Source organism: Macaca thibetana, chromosome 14, assembly GCF_024542745.1.
Source record: "Macaca thibetana thibetana isolate TM-01 chromosome 14, ASM2454274v1, whole genome shotgun sequence".
Taxonomy (NCBI): domain Eukaryota; kingdom Metazoa; phylum Chordata; class Mammalia; order Primates; family Cercopithecidae; genus Macaca; species Macaca thibetana.
Window position 1 is genome coordinate 30566670 of NC_065591.1, and position 20562 is coordinate 30587231.

Here is a 20562-nt window from a genome sequence, read left to right on the forward strand (position 1 = left end):
AGGAGAAAAAAATGCACGAATAGATGAAAATATCTTCAGACAGCAAATGCTGCTCAGAAGAGGGGAAACAACTATAAGGTCTGAGGTCACCAATTTTCGTTTTTGTTTTGTCTTTCTGGTTTGTTTTGTTTTTGTGGAAAGAGGAAGAAACTTTTTAAGAGTTAAAATGGATAAAGAAATAATGCCTTAAGATAAGCATACACAATTACAGAGGCTGAAACGTGCACATCCTTGCCTTGATTCCACATTTACTGTATGCCCAGAAGTGTGTGTTACTGGGATGGAATAAGCAATATGACCTACTACCTGCCTTGGAGGCGAGTGTACCTAATAGTCACACACACACACACACACACACACACACACACACAGAGGGAAAAATTCCAAACTCTTCTCAGTGTGGTAAATTAGGACACTGCAGCAGCATGGTGTTCTCAATCTTGGGAGTCCCTGTGCTGGTTCTTATTACAGCTGGAAAAAAACACTACAAGTTTCTCATATGGGGCAGGCTTTGTCTCAGGTCTCAACAGCTCAGGACTTAGACTCTGTGTTTTTTCTGGATCTGGTTGGACCCTGAGATTCATTTATCAGCCTCTGCCTTGATTTTCCCACTCCTGGTATAACAGGATGACTTGAAAAGCCTTTCTTTTCTACCATGAGTGCCTTTTCCATCCCCAAACTTGTCTCTGGAAAGAAGTATGAGGATCAGAATGCAACAGTTTTTAAAAGGGCACTTCCCTCTGGGGCTCAGATATAAGCTTTCTTAGCTAATATATTGAAATGTATAGATAAAATAGGCTCAGAGGGGAAACAAATGTTCCCATAGCTTCTGGATACATAATAAGCCAGGATTATTGTCTCTTAAGGAAAATAGGCCCAGTCATTGCTGGTGGAGAGGGACCAACCCAAGTCAGGGAGCCCAGAGGCTAATACTCTTGCCCCTTATGGCTGAAGGCAGGATATGGGGAGGAAAAAGACTGGGGAAACATTAAGATCAAGGCAGATGAAACATTAAGACTGTATTAGTCTGTTCTCACGCCACTGATAAAGACATACCCGAGACTGGGTAATTTATAAAGCAAAGATGTTTAATGGACTCCCAGTTCCACATGACTGGGGAGGCCTCACAATCATGGCAGAAGATGCAGGAAGAGCAAAGGGACATCTTACATGGCAGCAGGCAAAGAGGGCATGTGCAGGGGAACTCCCCTGTATAATACCATCAGATCTCTTGAGACTCATTTGCTATCATTGAGACTTATTTCCTATCATATCTTTCCCATGCTGACTAATATCATGCTATCGGTCAGCATGAGAAAGACCCATCCCCGTGATTCAATTACCTCCCACTAGGTCCCTCCCATGACATGTGGGGATTATGGGAGCTACAATTCAAGATGAGATTTGGGTGTGGACACAGCCAAACCATATCAAAGACCGAGGCTCATTAACAAGGAAAAGACAAGTGTGGGATCTTGGGGAAGTTACTGAATATCTTGAACTTAGGATGAAAAACCAAATACATGTGAATTAAATTATTCCAAAAATATTTATCAAGCCCCTATAATGAGTATGTTATTAATAGCATCTATTACTGCACAACAAATTATCCCAAAACTTAGCATCTTAAAATAACAAGCGTTTATTTTCTCACAGAGTTTCTAAGGATCAGGCATCTGGGAGCTGCTTAGCTGGATAGGTCTGGCTCAGTGTCTCCCATCAGGTCACAGTCAAGCTGTTAGCCAGGGCTACTATCATATGAAGTCCCAAGGGGGCTGCAGAATTCACTCCTAAGATCACTGATATGGCTATTGGCTAGAGGCCTCAGTTCCCTGTCATGTGGGCCTCGTTATGAGGCCGTTCATGGCATGGCAGCTGGCTTCCCCCAGAGTAAGTACTCTGAGACAGAGAGAAAGAAAGAGGATGCCCAACACGGAAGCCTCAATATCTTCTGTAACCTAATGTTAGAAGTTTCATACCATTACTGTGCCGTATTATATTAGCACAAACCAAACCTGGCACACTGAGGGAGCAGACTATATAAGGGTGAGAATACCAGAAATCAGGCATCACTGGGAGGCAATCTTAGAGGCTAGTGACACCAAAGTGAGACAGTCCCCAATCCCCTTTCTCTGAAACAACGAAACAGACGATAGCCCTTCTAACTTAGACATTTTAGAATTCTAAGACTTTATTTAGCTAAGTAAAGAAACTATCTTTCACCCAACAATATCAGAAAGGCAAATATTTTTCATAACATCTAGTAATAGTGTAATTATTTCTTCCATTTATTGAGTGCTCAGTATGTGCTAGGTAGTGTGCAGACTTTACATAGATTATCACTGGGCTCTCAGCTACTTGGGAGCATTGAGTTTTGTTTGCTGGTTCACTATCATAGTCCCAGTGCCTACAATAGAACTGGCACACAGAAGTTCTCAATAAATATTTATTGACTGAATGATACAGTTAAACCTTCCAAATAACCTTGCAAAGTGTTATCTCTCTTTTACAAATAAGAAATCAGAAGATTGTAGTGGCTTACCCAAAGTCATAAAGCAAATACGTGGTAGAGTCAGGCTTGTGATGCAGGTCTGTGTAGTTCCAAAGCCTGTATTCTTATCCATCACATGCCACCATCTCCTTTGTTTCTACTATATATCCTGACCAATGAAAATATAAAAACAAAAGGGGGCTGAGGTTATATCAGAAGTATACAACTTCATAGATGCTTTACAATAAGCTATTTCCAATCTACTACAGTTTGAAAAGTTGATTCCCTGTTACTTGTCATTAAGGTAATATAGTAGCCAAGGATGAGCACTATTGCCCTGGAAGGAAAGGTAGGTGATAGATCCCTAAACACACACACACTCTCTCACACACACACACACATTCAGATTTTCACTCTGCTTGAAAGATCTGTGAACAGATAACATTGTTAATATGTAACAGTTCCAAGTTTTCCCTAATCCTCTGCTTGCCAATGATGGCTTTTATTTTGGCTACTCAATTTCTCCCCAGACTTCATATTTGGAGAAGAGTTCTTCCATTGCCAGAAGAGTCTTCCAGATGTTGGGATCAGAATCAGAAAAGAAATGGAAGCAGGAGAGATAATGGAGGACAAGGTAGGGTTGGAGGAATAAAGTTTAAGAAGGAAATGAGGATTTCTGAGAGGCACAAGAGAGCAGCTGTTGTGAGAAAGTGGATAGGAGAAGAAAAAGATGTTAAAAGAATTCCTATGAATGTTTATCCTTTACAGGTTTTTACAAACATAACTAAAGAACTTGAGTGGTTTTGAAGTCACTTTTTGGTTTCTGAACAGTATTCTTTGATCAAGGCAGTGCACCGAGACTAGATAATAGAGGATATAGTATTGAATAATTACACATAAGAAACTTAACGATAAGAAGAATTTCATAGACGACAATGGAAGCACCACACTAAGAGATATCGTTGAAGTCAGAAAAAAGAGAACACAAGGAAGGTGAGAACGTCCTGCTAATAGGTAGTGTTTAATATTCTCTTCTTTAGAGAATACTAACAGATCCCCAACTGTGAAGTTATCATGATATCATTGTACTCGAAAAAAAAGTGTATATAGGCTTAAAAGTATATAGATTTAAGTAGCAAACTGCAGAGCCCCTGAGTTTTATGCTGGTCCCAACTCTGATTAAGGAAATTGAAGAAGATACAAGTAAATGGAAAGATATCCATTTCATATGTTCATGGGTTGGAAGGATTGATACTTTTAAAATCTCCATACTAACCAAAGTGATCTACAGATTCAATACAATCTCCATCAAAATTCCAATGACATTTTTCACATAAAGAGACAAAATCCTAATTTATATGGAACTACAAAAGATTCTAAATGGCCAAAGCAATCTTAAGCAAAAAGAACAAAGCTACAGGCATCATACTACCTCATTTCAAAATCCACAACAAAGCTATAATATAATAATCAAAGCAGCGGAGCATTTGTATAAAAAGAGACACCAATGGAACAGAATAAAGAGCCCAGAAATAAATTCACACACTTTTACTTAATCGATTTTCCACACAGATATGAAGAACACACGATGAGGAAAGGACATTTTCTTCAATAAATTGTTCTAGGAAACTGGATATCCACATGCAGAAGAGTGAAATTAAACCCATATCTCACACCATATTAAAAAATCAACTGGAAATAAATAATTTATTTCAATGTAATACCTGAACCATAAAACTATTAAAAGAAACATAGTGAAAAATCTCCATAACATCTAGGCAATAATTTTTTTAATATGACCCAAAAGCATAGGCAGCAAAAGCAAAAAATAAACAAATGAAATTACATAAAAAATAAAAAGCACTACACAGCCAAATCACCAGAGTGAAAACATAACCTATAGAAAGGCAAAAAATATTTGCAAACCATACATCTGGTAAGGTGTCAATATCCAAAATATATAAGGAACTCAAACAACTCAATAGTAAGAAAAAAAAAAAAGCCCATTTAAAAACAGGTAAAAGACTTGAATAGCAAATTTTCGGAAGAAGATATGCAAATGGCTAACAAGTATATGAAAAAATGCTCAGTGTCACTAATGATCAAGGAAATGCAAACTCAAAGCACAATGAAATATCATACCACATGTGTTAGAATGGCCATTATCAAAAAGACAAAAAATAACAAGTGTTGACGAGGTTGTAGAAAAAAGGGAACTGTTGCTAGAAATGTACGTTGGTATAGCCCTCATGGAAAGCAGTGTTGGTTTTCCTCAAAAATTAAAAATAGGACAACCATATGATCCATGATTTCACATGTGTGAAATCTAACAAAGTCAAACCCATATAAACAGAGTAGAATGATGCTTAACAGAGGTTGCCAGTGGGGAGGAGGATTGGGTAGATGCTGGGGAAGAAAGAAAAACAAAGACACTGAAGCAACTTCTAAAAAAAAGAGTCAGAAAAGCAATAATCCATACATTTGACCCCCAAATTTTACTTTCAGAAATATCTCTTTGAGCCAAGTGTGTAAGTACATGTCTGTAGTCCCAGCTACTTGGGAGACTGAGGCAGGAGGATTTCTTCAACCCAGGAGTTTGAGACTGTGGCACACTATGATCATGCCTGTAAATAGCCATTGCACTCAGCCTGGACAACACAGCAAGACCCAATCACAAAAAAAGAAAGAAATATTTCTTAAGAAACAAAACATTAAGAAATATAAAGATTTATGGAAAAAGAATATTTGTAAAGGTTACTCAAAATTAAAACATATTATGATACAACCTATATGTCCAATAAAAACATAATGGTAAGTAAAATAACAAAAACAATTACTTAAGAAAAGGAGAACATAAATAACTTTTATTTATGTATTTGTACTTTTGTATTTTAGAAATGTTCTTCAACTGGATGTGATTTACTTTGACAGTATGGAAGGAAAACATGTTTTGTTTTTAAAAAGACGAGTCCTAATAGCAACAGGACAGATTCAGTTTGGCTGTGAAGAAATATGGCTAGATGGGACAGGATGCCAAGCCCTGGTTACAGTAGTTTGGTGCTGTAAAATTTTTATTTTGGGGATTTAAGAGGAAAGTCTTTGATGGCTGGGCCAGTGTAGTCAAGAAAGAGCTGAGGAAATGTATACCCAGAGACAGAGGAAAGAAGTAAATAATCTTTTTGGGTTCTTTCCAAAAAAGAATAAATATTCTTCTTCCTAAAGAACTGATTTTAGTATTTATTTTACTTTAGTTGTGCTACTGACAAACTCTGTTTTTGTTTGTCTTAATAGTCTGTTTGGCTTTCATGTTTGAGAAATATTTTTTCTGGATATAGAATTTTAAGTTGGACTTTTTTTCAGTGGTTCAAAGAAGTTATTCAATTATTTCCTGGATTCTGTTGTTTCATAAGAAAATATATATTATTATCTTTTTTTTCCTCTGCCTATTTTAAAGATATTCTCTTTGTCTTTGCTTTTCATCAATTTTACAAGGAAAGCCTGGGTGAAGTTTTCCTCTGATGTTTTCTTCTCAGAGTTTGCAAGAATGATTAAACCTGCGGGGTTTATTCATTTTGGAAAATTATATCCCATTAACTCTTCAAATTTTGCTGCATCACATTCTCTCTTCTCATACTGGAACTCAAATTATACCATTTTTAGAAATATTTACTGTGCCTCATGTATCTATTATACTCTTCAGTGCTTTTTTAAATTCTTTTTTTAATCTTTTGTTTCATATGGATATTTTCTATTGGCCTCTTTCAGATTATTACTTCTGCTCTCTTTTGTATCTAATCTTCTGTCAAATCCATCCATTGAACTTTTCGTTTTAGTTATTACATTTTTTTAGTTGTAGAATTTTAATTTGACTGTTGCTTTTAAAATCTAACTAACGGCTAAAATTCTCTATCTTTTCATATATTTTCTTAAATTTTTTTTTTGTATTTTTCTCAAACATGTTAATCCTAACTATTTTAAAGTTCACATCTGATCAGTTCAACACTTGGATCTCCCATGGGTCTTTCTATCAGCTAGCTTTTCTCTTGGTTTTGGTCACTTGGTCCTAGTAATTTTTGATTGAATTGCATATAAGAAAGACTCTGAATAATGTTATCTTCCTCCTGAAATGGTTCACCCTTTCCTTCACTGGACAGATAGATTGGGCACTATCAACTTTCTCCAATCAAGGACTAAGCTCATTTGAAGTAGATTTTCAATTACAGCTAGGATCATCTTTGATTTATCTCCTCTTCCTGGAATTCTCAATAAGAGTTTGAGGTGTTAACTGGAGGTTTTTCTGCACAGTTGGTCCTGAATTCTAATCCTCATCCCTTCAGTATTCTGAGACTACCAAAATTTCATTCTGTTTTTCAGAGTCTAAGTTTGTTCATCTCCTGCCCCAAGAAGTTTCAAATTGACAAATATTAATGGTAGGGAACTGATATGATGTTGGAATCAGTTATCCAGCCCTTTCTTCTCACTGACATTCTGACCCTTGAAATATTTTTTTGTCTCTTCGGCCTCACAAGACTAAAAATCTCACTGGGTTTCTCTGCCCTCTTAGTAGCTACCCCTTGCTTGGGCCCTCTTTCCAAATCCCAAACTAAAAAATTCCCAGAGATAAAAAGTCACAATGTCCTTTCACATTTCTGCATCTCTCCCTCTTCCTTGGAATTTTGTCCCCTTGAATCCTGGTTGCCATAGCAGCTCTCAATGCCTTCTTGGATTCCTTACATTTTTCCAGCTCCAGATAAATGTTCATGTAAGGAAATAGCTTGTGCTCTAAGAGGCAAGCCATCACTACTATGTTCTAGTCCTCCTTAACAAGAATAAGTCCCCTTGTAGCAGCATGAGAAAAAGCTAAACTCCCCAAAATTGGGCCATGTGCCCTCTGTTTTTTGACCTCTGAAGCTTTGTTGCTGTCATTTTCTCTATAGAACTGTTTTCCATAAGCCCCTGTCACCAGCTACCTTCACAATTTTATGAACTAGTGCTCTTCATTTTGTAATCAACAGAAAACTTATACTATCTAAAATAAGAACTTATTGGCTGCTGTAACTGAAAAGTTTAATAATAGGGGTTACTTCAGGTCTAACCTGGTCCAGGAGTTCATGATATCATCAGGGACCCAGCAAAAGTCCTCCGAAATTTGGTTTGTCCTAACCCTTCCCAATGTGTTGACTTTATCCTCAGGCTAACTTCTCTCATGGAAGCAAACAGATAGTTGCAGTAGTTCTGGGATTCGCATCCTCATATCGTTCAATCTTGAGAAAGAGAGTTCTATGTTCCAATATTTCCACCCAAAAGTCCTAAGATTCACTCTGCTTGTGCCATCTGCGGTCACACCATCTGAGGTCACATAGATAACCCTCACCAAGGATGGAGAATGCTGTGATCTGCTCAACCTGGGTAGTGGGTTCCATATCTGGAGCTAAAGAAAGAGCTAGTTTCCTCAGAGTCACACAGTTCCCCGTGTAAACTGAGAACTACCAGAAAGAGAGAAGAGAAGAATATAAACTCAAGAGGAACCAAGAAGAATTCATTACATTATGAAATCTGGCCAACCAAGAGGTGAATCCAAATAAAGAAGCACGAGATGAATAATAAATGTGAAAAAACAGGTGGTAAATATTTGACACACATAGATTTAGATCTAAGATTAAACAACTTTGGGGTTTTGGTTCTGATTTTGTCAAAAAGAATAAAAGTATTTAAACCTCAGTAACGTAAAAATAAAAATAGACTAACCCAAATCAGTAAGTAGGGAAAGGAAAATGTGAGAAACAACACAAGAGTTAACTTTATCATCTTTTACAGCAAGGAGCCAACCAACCCATCTAAAAATGAATGGATTTTGTAAAAGCATAATTACTCCAATGTCAATCTTTTCATAATTTTATTTTTGTAAACTTACAGATATCTTTGGAAGATACGGTATATTAAAAGAACGTTTATTTGAATTGACTCCATCTCTTTTTCTTCAAGTTGAGTTCAAGTCAAACTGACTAATTTTTAATTTTTAAATAGCATGTCAGGTTGTATCTTTATAAAGTTATTTGTCTGTACAATTATTCTTTTTAATGAATAACTAATGCATTAATATGACTCAGATACAAAGTTTTGCAAATCTTGATTCACTGCACCCTCTCACTTTCCATCCCTCAATCATCTATCTTTTTATTATTCTAGAACCCTGGAAAGGTGTCTACCAAATGTATATAAGGATTCTTTTAGTTGTGAGATTTGTAGTATACATTTTTTAACTTCCTTTGTATTTTCTATATTTCTTCATTTTTTAAATAATGATCAGACATCAGGTTTTTTAAAGTTATAATATTAGAAATGAAAATGATTACTGTCTTTTAATGGAAATTAAATTCCATGCTTTGGGGGAGGCTTTCCTGGCTGTCAGGACCAGAGATCGCCTTTCTTTTTTCTGCCATCCTGTATCCTAACTTTGCATCACTCACACACCAAACATATTCCCTGAGACCAACACTCTTAGTAGACATGTAGCATATTCCTGTTGCAGGAGCTCCCTGAGAGTCCAATCTGTGATTCCATCATTAGCATTGCTGAGACCAACCAGATTCAAGAAAAGGCAACATCTGTCAAGAGTTTTGAATTTCAACTTACACGTGGTGCCCCAGGGACCTGTTTATTTTTACATTTTTGGCAAAAGTCTACTTCCTGTTTCTAAGAAAGCAGACTCAAAGAAAGAAGGGACTTCACTTAGCTGTTCAAACCTCAGGCAGTGCTTCCTTTAGCAGTTTAGGAGTTTCACTGAAAGAAATGCCATTGCTTGGGAGCTGGGTTCAAATCCTAATTCTGCCACTTGGGAAATTTCCATAATCATTCTGAATCTCATTATCTTCCTTCCAAGGGAAAGATGATAATAATGACAGCACCTAGCTCATAGAGTTAAGTGAAATCATACAGGTAAAGTGCAGTACTTTGTCTGACACAGAGTAAACACTTAATCAATATCAGCCTTCACTGTTACCTGTGAGACAGATCCCCAAGAAGCAGTGTTAGCAGATGGGGATGCAATTCTTAGATCCAAAAGGACAGCATCCCTTGGAACTGGCTAAGGATGTCCAGGGATCCAGGCTCTGCTGATTTTTTCTCCACTCCCCTCCCACCTCCTCAACCCTAAAACTCCACTAGAGATGGCTCAGCATTCACTTTAGCTCCCAGCCCATTCTAGGGGGATAAGGGAAGCCATTTTTAAATAGTGTGGCTGAGATATAAAGATTTAAAGAAATGTTGGACTTGATTCAAACTTATTTTCATAAATTCCTGGAACTTTCTGTTTGGAATGGCCTGAGATGATCTAGTCCAATCTACTGATTTACAGGCAAATAAACTAAGACAATAGAGTTTTTAACATTGGTGTAGGGTCCATGGCTACTTAGAGTTACAGCCACGCCTGGAAACCAGGCATCCTGTCTCCCTGCAGTTCCCTGTTATTGATCATACTGCAATGTAATATCCTGGTTATTTGGTTCTCTTCCCCAAAAGTATAAGTTCCCACTTAGAACCTCTGCTTTTTCATGAGGAAGCTGAGGCTTGGAGAGGTTAAGCCACTTGTCCAAGGGCACCCACCTTGTAAGTGAAGGTATGTGAATTAAAACAAGTGTTGTTCTAACTCAAAAGTCTATGCTTTTTACCCTGTTAGCCTGTATTCCAGTTTCCTTACTAAAGAAAGAATGGCGCTAGGCACAGCAGCTCATGCCTGTATTCCCAGCACTTTGGAGGCCAAGGTGGGAGGGTTGTTTGAGTCCAGGAGTTCGAGACTAGCCTGGGCAACATAGCAAGCCCCTGTCTCTAAAAAAGAATTTTAAAATTATCCAGTCGTGGTGATGTGTACCTGTAGTCGCAACCACTTGGGAAGCTGAGGCTGGAGAGCTGCTTGAATCCAGGAGGTTGAGGGTGCAGTAAGCCCTGATTATGCCACTGCCCTCCAGCCTAGGTGACAAAGTGAGATCCTGTCTTTAAAAAAAAAGAGAGAGAGAGAGAGAGAAAGAAGAATGGGCATCAATGGAGGCAGCATGGTGGAGTAAAACTGGAAGTGAGATGGGCTCTCATGCTGACCTACTGTGTGAACTTGGACCACTCACAACCTTGCCTTCAGTCTGTCTGGTGCAATACGGCAACACCTAGTGCAGTGAATCTTGATTGTCATCAATTTATAGTTGAAAGTGTTGAATAAGTAAAGCACTTATTTCTTGCACCATGAAGCCATGTCCTTCACTTCTTTTTGCTATCTTTCTCATAGGCCCAGAATCTTGCAAGCAACATCCAGGTGAGATATATCCTCAGGTCAAACCTAAGAGATGCCCTCTATTTTCACAGCTTCAGCAGGGATCACCAATTCTAGCTAGTGTGAATACACTGTTTGTTTTCCTTCTTCTCTTTCTGTTTGCCATTGGAAAAGTCCATTAGTGCTGAATGACATGACTAAACAGTAAAGGAGAGAACAGTTGATGTGTTAATAACTCTTAGGTAAATACCATTTGTTATTGTCACCGCTGAGGCTTTCAGAGAGATGGCACCATTCCTGGTCCTGGTCTGTCCTCTTGTTGGCTCTGTCTTTCAACAACCTGGAAAGACAGGTTTGGAGAGGGAAGGAGTCTGAAAGGGATTGGTGAGCAAGAGGAAGGAAGGGTATGGGAAAGGAACAGGGACTCTGAAAGAGACACAGAGAGTAAGAGAGAGAAGGGCAGGCAGACATACAAACAGACAACATGCACACACACACACGACACGACACACACATACACACAGTGAAGCAGAGGAGAGAAGACAGATGTGATGATTAATGGGATCTTTTACCAGACTCCAGGAACACTCTGTGTCCCTTCCTCAGAAGTGCTGGGACTTTTGCATCCATCATTTCTTAGCAGCGCTGACATGGTCCCTCTGGTTCCATACATCTGCCCTTCTACCAATGTCTAGGATGTGCAGTTCTTCCTGCCTGACTTGGCTGTGGCCCAGAGGGAAGATGACGTTGGCTGGATTTGAGGAATCAGCACAAGAAAGTTGCATGGTATCACCATGCAGGCCAGGAGGAAAGAGGAGCTTCCCTGAAGATGTCTCTGCTTTGGGGATGGAAGAGCCCTGTGAATATGGGACGACCATAGCCAAGAAGATTCACATTGGGTGGAAGGATTTTTGAAGAGGAAAGTGGGAAGACTGGCTTCCCCTTCTAGCCAAGAGCCTGGGTGACCTTGAGTTTGTTCTTTAACCTCTCTAAACTCTTATGACAAGAGTTTGTACCAAATAATCTTCCAGCTCTGGGGCTATGATTTTAAGGCAGATCAGACATCAAATCCTCCTTGAATCTTAGTCCTTACCCAGAGATGGTCAGATATGCCCTTTAACACAGGGTAAAATGGCTGGATGACACCAGTGTTGACTAGTTATCATTGCATTCCCGTGCTAGACACTCTAAATATTAATACCTCTCTTTGGGTCATCATAAATTCAAAAATAAGTTTCTTATTTTGTTTAGTGCTTAATTATTTTCTTAATGCTTTCAAAGGAAGACAATAGAGCATCATGTTTAAGACCTAAATTCTGGTTTCAGCCAGACAGCGGTGCAAATATCAGCTCTTCCACATCAGCAGAATGAACTCAGGTACAATTCTTCACCTCTCTGAACCTCAGTTTCCCAAACTTGTCTCGTGAGGTTAGAGTGAGAGTTACAAGAAAAAATAAAATCAAAGTGTTTTGCACAATGCCTGCACATATAAACCCTTTAAAATTATCGAATGGGCCGGGTGTGGTGGCTCACACCTGTAATCCCAGCACTTTGGGAAGCTGAGGCGGGCAGATCACCTGAGGTTGAGAGTCTGAGACCAGCCTGACCAACATGGAGAAATCTGTCTCTACTAAAAATAAAAATAAATAAAAATTAGCCGGGCGTGGTGGTGCACGCCTGTAATCTCAGCTACTCGGGGAGGAGGGGGCTTAGGCAGGAGAATCGCTTGAACCCGGGGGGCGGAGTTTGCGGTGAGCCGAGATCGTGCCATTGCACTTCAGCCTGAGCAACAAGAGTGAAACTCCATCTCAAAAAAAAATTATGAAATGAACAGGGGCTAGAATCTGCTTGATTCCCACAACAACACTGGGAAGAAGGTATGTCTCCATTTCATAGAAGAAGAAACTAAGGAATGGAGAAGTGACAGGTTCATAGTCTCCAGCCAGTTAGAGTTGAAGTCAGGACCAGGAAGAAACAGCCTGTACCTCCCTTATATCATTATGAAGTTTCTTAAGGCTGAACTTTCAAGAGGCTAAACTTTGAGGTAGAGAATGGGAGGAAAGAAGGGGGCTGAGGATTTAATCTTGGGGAACGCAGACAGAGGAATGGGAAGAGAAAGAAGTGAAGAACGAATACTCAGGAAAGCAGAAGGGCAAGAATTTCACTGGTGCAGAAAACAAAGGATTAGATTATTTTCCAAAATTAAAGGGGGCAGGGTGTCACCAGTGTCAAAAATCATAAAGACCTTGTAATTTGAAAATAAGCATGTCCTTTATTTATTTATTCATTCTACAAATATTAATGGGGTCAGGGGGACGTGTCAGGCACATCCTCGCTCTAGGAACACATTGGTCAACATGGAAGTTTCTGGCTCCCGTTCTCCAAGAGCTTATGTTCTAGCAGGGATAAGAAATACTATAAAAGTAATGAATTTTTTTTGAGGGGGTTGGGAGACCAGAGTTTTATTATTACTCAAATCAGATTCCTCAAGCATTCGGGGAGCAGTTTTTAAGGATAACTTGGTGGGTGGAGGGAAGCCAGTGAACCAGGAGTGCTGATTGGTCAGAGATAAAATCATAAGGACTTGGTGAACTAATGAATTTTTTAAAATAATTTCAGATACTGTAAGTTCTGTGAAGATTAAATGTGGACAATGTAATAGGAAGCAACGTGAGGTAGGTGGGCAGCTGAAGCAAGTACAATCAGGAAAGCAATGTTTTGAACTGAGACCTGCACAACTGGATGGAACCAGCCACATGAAGACCGAAAGTGCATTGTCGCTAGAGGGAACAGCTGCAGCAAAGTTCCTGATGCAGGAATGAGTTTGACTATGACCTCCAGTAGGGCATTGTCAGTGACTTGATGTGAACAGAGGCCAGATCATGATAATAATGAAAGAGAACTGATTTATAAGGAAAGAGTGCCTAAGGGCAGTTGACTCACGCAAGAAGCTGTTCTTGAAAAGAAGGAATAAAGTGGTATTAGTGCCATTTATAGCAGAATGGGCAGTGGCAACCATTTCTATTTGGGGACCCTCTAATTCCCTTCCCATTTTGGTCATCTCCCCTCAATGCCAATATTCTCAACCAAAAAGCCACATCCTTGGAACATTCATATTAACGACTGTAGGGTATTTCTGGGGTTTGGAGATAGGAATAATCAAATCCTCCCACACCAAGGCTCCACTGACAACATCAAACCTGTTTATACTGGCAGATACTGTCATCACTCCAGCAAACACAGTTATTTGCTTTGGATCTTTATTTTTTGTTCTCTACAATTCAGGGTCACCTTTGGTTTCTAAGGCTCCCGGGAATCCTATTTCACTGTTGGTTAGTTTTGATCACTATCCTTTCCACCCTTACCCCACCCTCCCAGGTCAGATTTTAGAGCAGTATTAGCCTATAGAATTTTCTCTGATGATGGAAATGTTTGGTGTCTTCACTGTCCAGTAAAGTAACCATTTAGCCATATGCGACTATTCAGCACTTGAAAAGTGGATAGTGTGACTAGGAACTTAAATTTTAATTTATATAATTGTAAGTAATTTAAACTTAAATTGTCACCTGGGGCTAGTACCTATAGTTTTGAGTAGGTAATTCTAATGAGTTAAAATTGAGGAGAGTTCATGGTTTTCAAAGAGTCACTTTGCAAGGTCTTTATGATTACTGAGAAATGCATCAATGCAAATACATAAGGCCCAGGTCAGTAAGTAAGGGATTTCTTCTCAAGGAGGAAAAAAATGGAATAGATTCCATTTTTTGGAATAGATTCCATTTTGCAGAAATATTATCAGAAAATTTATTTAGCCCAAACGTGAAAAATACTACCTCTTCTGAGAAGTAATTTTTAAAGATTAGGAGTGTCCTAAGGGGTGCTGGTTTCACGAGGCCTACTTTGGTGAAAGGTGTCCATCGTCAAATAGGCTTAGGGAAGTGGGCACACTTTTTCCCTCTCTTGTAGATTCACAATGCACATTATTATAGTAAAAACTCTGAGAATTCTTACAGTAAGTAGCTCTGTTTAACTATAGAAACCTCTGTGTGTGTGCGTGTGCGTGTGAGTGTGTCTGTGTAAAAAAAAATTAGCATCCTGAGAAACTAGAGAAATATTATTGGTAGAACATGGACTTGGGTTGGGGGTGGGAGGGAGGAAAGAGGGACTTGTGTAAACAATGTCAGATCTACCCCTTATTACTAGCTGTGTGACCCTCAGAAAGTCATTTAATTTTTCTGATCTTCATTTCCCTCATTTGAAAACTGGAGATAATATCTATATATCTAAGTTTATATGAGGATTGAATATAATAATATATGTAAAGAATATTATCATAATTCCTGGGACAAGTGAATCTTCCCAGAATAGTTAGCATTATTATTTTCATGATCATTTATGACATTATGTGATTAAATAGCTGAGATTTTCTGGACCCAGGGAGAAACGTGCTATGAACTACTAGAGCTCACTTACTGCCTAGAGACATTTTTAAGTATTGTATTGGAGACCTGGAGATGAGGGTCATCTTTTCTACCTTTCTTTATATCCAGCATTGAATGCTTTCCTGCAATCCATTCTCAAAACAACAGCCAGAGGAATCATTTTAAACCAGAAGTTGGATCATGTCACTCCTCTAGTATCTCCATCACACGCATGCAAAGGAAAAACTAGAGCCTTCATAATGGCCTCCAAGCTGTATGTGATCTAATCCACCAGTACCTCTGTTTCACCATTTTTTACTATTGCTGGTCTACTCTGGCAAACAGACCTCCTCACTGTTCCCTGGGCATGATAAGGAACACACCCACCTTAGGACCCTCTCATATCCCTTCACTATGGATCACTCCCCCAGTTATCTGTATATCTGTGTGGCTCTTTCCTTTAGATCCTTCAGTTCTTTACTGAAATGTTTCCTTCTTAACACTGCCTAAATTTACAGCACGCCCCTATCGTATTAAGTGCTCTAGCACTCTCTGCTCCTCTATATTTCTTTACTACACATCCGATATGCTATGCATTATTTATTTGTTTGTGTTTTTTCTTGACTGTTTCTACTCAATACAACATAAATTTTATGAGAGCAGAGATTTTTGTCTCTTTCATCCTCTGCTACAATTTGGTGCCTAGAACAACATCTGGCACATAGTAGATGCTCAATAAATGCTTTTTGAGTAAAGTAACACAGAAGCTGTATATGTTCTGTTGTTAGAAATTAAGTGCATTTTCTCTAAGCCCAGCGTTGAATGGCTTATTGAAGAATGAAACACACATTTCCAGGCTGGTCTCTGTGGTTTTTATTAGTGTTTCCTGGGACCCATCAAACAAATAAACATATTTTGAAAAATATAATTCTTTCATAAATCAGGAATAGTCTGAATTTAACATAGCTTAAAGGGAAAGATTTCTGATTTTTTTTTAATAGTAGCAATAGAGTTGTTTCCCACAAATTGTCAACCCAGGAGTCAGATGGGAAGAAAAACAAGAATTATGCAGATAGCTACAGAAAGATTAATCCCAATTTAGTTAAACTTGTGAAGGCTTGTACATTTCAGAGGTTCATAAGACATAGTCTCAACAGGAATTTTTTTATATAAATGTTCTATCACTAGTTCCAGAAACTGAATTCCAAGAAGCAACACTGAGGATAATTCAGCTCTGATATTGTGATTACTGTGATGTTCTTTCATTCATACAGTAAGTATCTGCCCAATACGTAACTACCAAGATCTATTGCATCCTACATAATTAGACAAGCTCCTCACACATATGGGCCCATGCCGTGCACATAGTAGGCACTCAACAAATGTTTGCTTAACTACAGAATAATAATATAATTGCCTTCCTTCTTAACTGTTTTACCTTTTTCTATACTTGATACATTTAAAAAACAACATGCTTGCAAAACTAAAATCTAATATGCATTACTAACTTTATCAAAAGATCCCTCAGTATTTTTCAAAAAGGAAAAAAAAATAATAAAAACCAATCCCCAAATACTAAAACTTAGAACTGCTTTACACTTAAATAGCAATTTACATCATATTAACACATTCATAATCTTCATTGGTTAAAACAGGTCAAAGGTTCATTACTGGCTTCTCATACCAGATAAGTCTCACAGTTCCCAACAAGGCAACAGAATTCTCATCCAACATATGTTTACTTGTGGAACCCAACGGCCTGTTTTGGTTTCATTTCAGCGCAAGTGAAGGCAAAATAAAGAGTCTCACAGTAAAATGTTCATAGTAGATAATATGTCCTTGAAGGTTGTGCCATTGTGCTCTTATTCCATTGAAGAAATGATTCACATCCCAATTATAGATATGGTCTCCCAATCAGAGGAGTCTTTTAGGAGACATTCATTCATTCATTGAACAAATATATGTTGTGTACTTGTTTCATGCTAGGTAACAGGAAAATAATAGTGATTGATAAGACATAGTCCCTATCCTCAAAGAGCTAACAGTCTAGCAAGGCAGGAACTTTGAGAAAAGACCAATGTGTTCAAAGGAAAACTCATAACCTGGATCTCCCTTCTCAGATGGCACATTCAAGAAACTGTTGCTTATGCCCCTGAGAACCAGAGCCTTGCTTAAGTCTTACCAAGTTAACTATCTAGCAGCCTCAGATGATTTGAGCCTGGTAAGATCTTAGCAATAGATTTGCTGCCTCAGGTTCCCATGAAAACCTAATAAGGGAGAGGCCTTTCAACTCAGGCATAAGGGGGATTTAAGGATAACATGATTAGTGACCATGTGGATGTTCAGCACAAGTGAGCTTCTCAAGTGAGAGCCATGCATCCCCAAAAGGAAGGAGGGCTTATCCATAGGACTTTGCTCTCCCTTTCACCACTGTGGTGGGAAGTACTCTGTTCCCACCTCAAGCTGGCATAACTCGATTACTTTACGTTCTCCAAGTCACGAACAGCACGTAGAAAATGCGGCAAACTCAAGTCAAGACAATAGAAAGATATGCTGAGAACTTAATACTCCAGCCTTAATCAGGCACCAGGTGCCAAGAAACCTTCACTCTCAACAAACAACCCAATCCACTAATTATCTGTAGAACTGTTGTAGTTGGTACTCTTCATATTCACTTACACCTTAGCAAAGATTGCTCTTGAATGGAAAGGTTGCAGAAAGAGCCAAAGCCAATTTGAAAGAAGTGAGAAACTTACAGGTTTGAGGAAGGGTGAACTCAGAGAAGGATCTAGCCTCCTTAGATGATGAACAGGCAAAGTCAGAGAAGGAACCACAGTGAGAGCATTGGTAGATACCCCTAATAAAGTCACACAACTCAGACACACACAGACACACAAATATTCATGCATTATACCCATTCAAGTAACTGGATATTTAATTCCTTCTATGTAATGAACAGTCAAATGCTGGGAAGGCCCCATAGTTCTTTGGCCTTGCTTGTAAAGCAACATATGTCTTTTCTGCAGGAATGTCTGAGTTGCACAGTCAAGATCTTTGCTGTTCATTGTTCCTTTTCTCAGCTCTTTCAGTAACTGTTACTTGACAACACCAAGTTAAACCTTTACAAAGGTGACTAAGTCAGGCAGAAATAAAAATGGATTTGGTTGCACCTTTGGAAACTTATTCATGGGTCCTCCAAGATCATGACCTAGAATGGTTCTCATTATAATTAGGACAAATTTTTGACTCTTCCTACTTCTAGCCTTGTGAATATATTACAAACACTTTGCAACCTTTGAATATGAATTGCTTACCTCTACCAGGTAAGACACTGTGGTAGGTGCTCTATTAGTTGATGAAGAGCACTCCCTCTTACTGATACATGTCTTCATTTGCATATCATTGCTGGAGAAAGAGAGGTAGAATGGAGGAGCAAGCCAAGGACATGAGAGAGCCCAAAAGAAAAGCTGCAAAAGGGATAAGAACATTCAAATCCATTTTCAAAGTGTCTACTGATTCCTGTGCTTCCCAGATTGCACGGCTCAATGATAAGTCTCCAGGACCCCCAGAACAATTCCTCTATTGAAGAAGCAGCTTCCAACTCCTTGGTGACAATTGTGCCTGAGCTGAGTTTTCGGTTTATTTTTTTCATCCTTTCTTTCTTTTCTTAAAAACAAAACAAAACAACCCTCTGAGTAAAAAATCTAGGCAATAAACCATTCACTTGGAATCAGTTCAGATGACACAGTAAACAGATAATCCAAAAGACAAAAAATTATGAGAATTAATACCTGCAAAGAGGATTTTCCCTAGAAATTCTTTTCTTGGTGTTTCCTTCTACAATATAATTTTAATTCTGCTTTGTAATTCCAGTGAAAATGTCTTCTATTGTAGTTCCTGCTACATTACTATGTTTACCTTATCTGACATTGGCTCTCATCTGGGGTTCTGAAAAGAAGTTCCTCTAGCTATTTCAACTTATTGCCCCTAACATTTAAAACATAAAGATAGGTTGAGGTTGAAGCCTTACTTTTGCTTCACTCTAAGGAACTAAAAGACCTTACATATCTTTTTCTTCTAAGAATAAACCACCATCCTCATATTGACTAGCTAAACTGGTGGTTCTCAATCAAGGGCAGTTTTGCCCCCCAGGGAACATTTGGTGATGTCTAGAGACATTTTGGATTATCACAGCTGTGGGTTTTCTGGTGTCAAGTGGTTAGAGGTCATCAGTGGATGCTGCTGAACATCTTACAATGCACAGGAAAGCCCTCACCACAAAGAACGTTCCAGCCAAACAATGTCAATTGTGCAGATTGAGAAACCTTGGACTATAGGGATACAAGAGCAAACTCTTCAGTCATTTCCACACCACCGTCTCCTTTATCCAACTTATTTTTAAGCACTTGGAGCAAAAAAGAACCAAGCTGGGCTCTCTCTTAAATAGCTAGAAGTAAGCAGAGAGGGCAATTTTTTAAAAGTATTTCACCAACCATCCAAAGGAGAGGAAGGAAGACAGCCCTGGCATCAGATAAACCATTCCTGAATGAATATAAAGACCCCACCATTATTCTTCTTGCTGATTTAATTATTCCAAGTCATGTGATTATGCAGAGATTATAGCCAACCTTGAGTTTTGGAAGTCCCCATTCTCCACTCACTGGATCCTAAGGCTCAGGTTAACCTTCCCAGCATCCATCCACTTTGTCCTCACCATCTGAGACCCTGGAATTCAACCCAGCAATCATGTTCACCTCCCTTGACGAAGCCATATGGATGCTTACATGTGGGATGCATCACCTTTTTCTAAATCGTGTCACACACAAAACATTTAATGCCCTCTGATTTTTTTTCCTTTCTCTTAGCAAGAAGCACAAGGCTACAAACCCTGTCACTCTTGCAGTGAAAAAGAATTCACAATAGAGGTGAAAACAAATCACAACCACATACAGCATCATATTTCACAGAAAACTGTGTACGTTTTTTCCCCATATAGGACATACTTCAAAGTAACAAAATAATTTTTTTAATCAATTGTAGTGTTTCTTCTTCCCGTTAGAAGTAGTTTCTTTTTCCCCTCATGGTACATAAATATCAGAGAAAAGTAGTCTTTGAAATATTTACGTCCAGGAGTTCTTTGTTTGTGATTAGTTGGTGTGTGTTTTGGTTTGTGTCCAAAGTATTGGCAGCTTCAGTTTTCATTTTCCCTCCATCCTCGGGCATTCTTCCCAAATTTATATACCAGTCTTCGTCCATCCACACGCTCCAGAATTTCTCTTTTGTAGTAGTATCTGTAACAAAGGAGATCGCATAAGGTGACTGATCAGATGAAGGTTGCTAGGTAAATAATGGGTCGTGCAGTCTTATCGTTTTCAGAGACATGAAACTCC

The 20562-nt window shown here is 38.7% G+C and overlaps 1 protein-coding gene across 4 annotated transcripts in view; it reads right to left on the reverse strand.

The window, feature by feature from the left end:
* Nucleotides 1-16021: 16021 nt before the first annotated feature.
* EHF (ETS homologous factor) overlaps nucleotides 16022-20562 on the reverse strand; it is a 41978-nt gene continuing 37437 nt past the window's right edge. For all 4 annotated transcript variants that reach the window (XM_050755763.1, XM_050755764.1, XM_050755766.1 and 1 more), the window contains exon 9: nucleotides 16022-20463. In XM_050755763.1, the coding sequence (XP_050611720.1) occupies nucleotides 20364-20463 (100 nt within the window). In that variant the 3' untranslated portion in view covers nucleotides 16022-20363. The remainder of the gene's footprint in view (nucleotides 20464-20562) is intronic.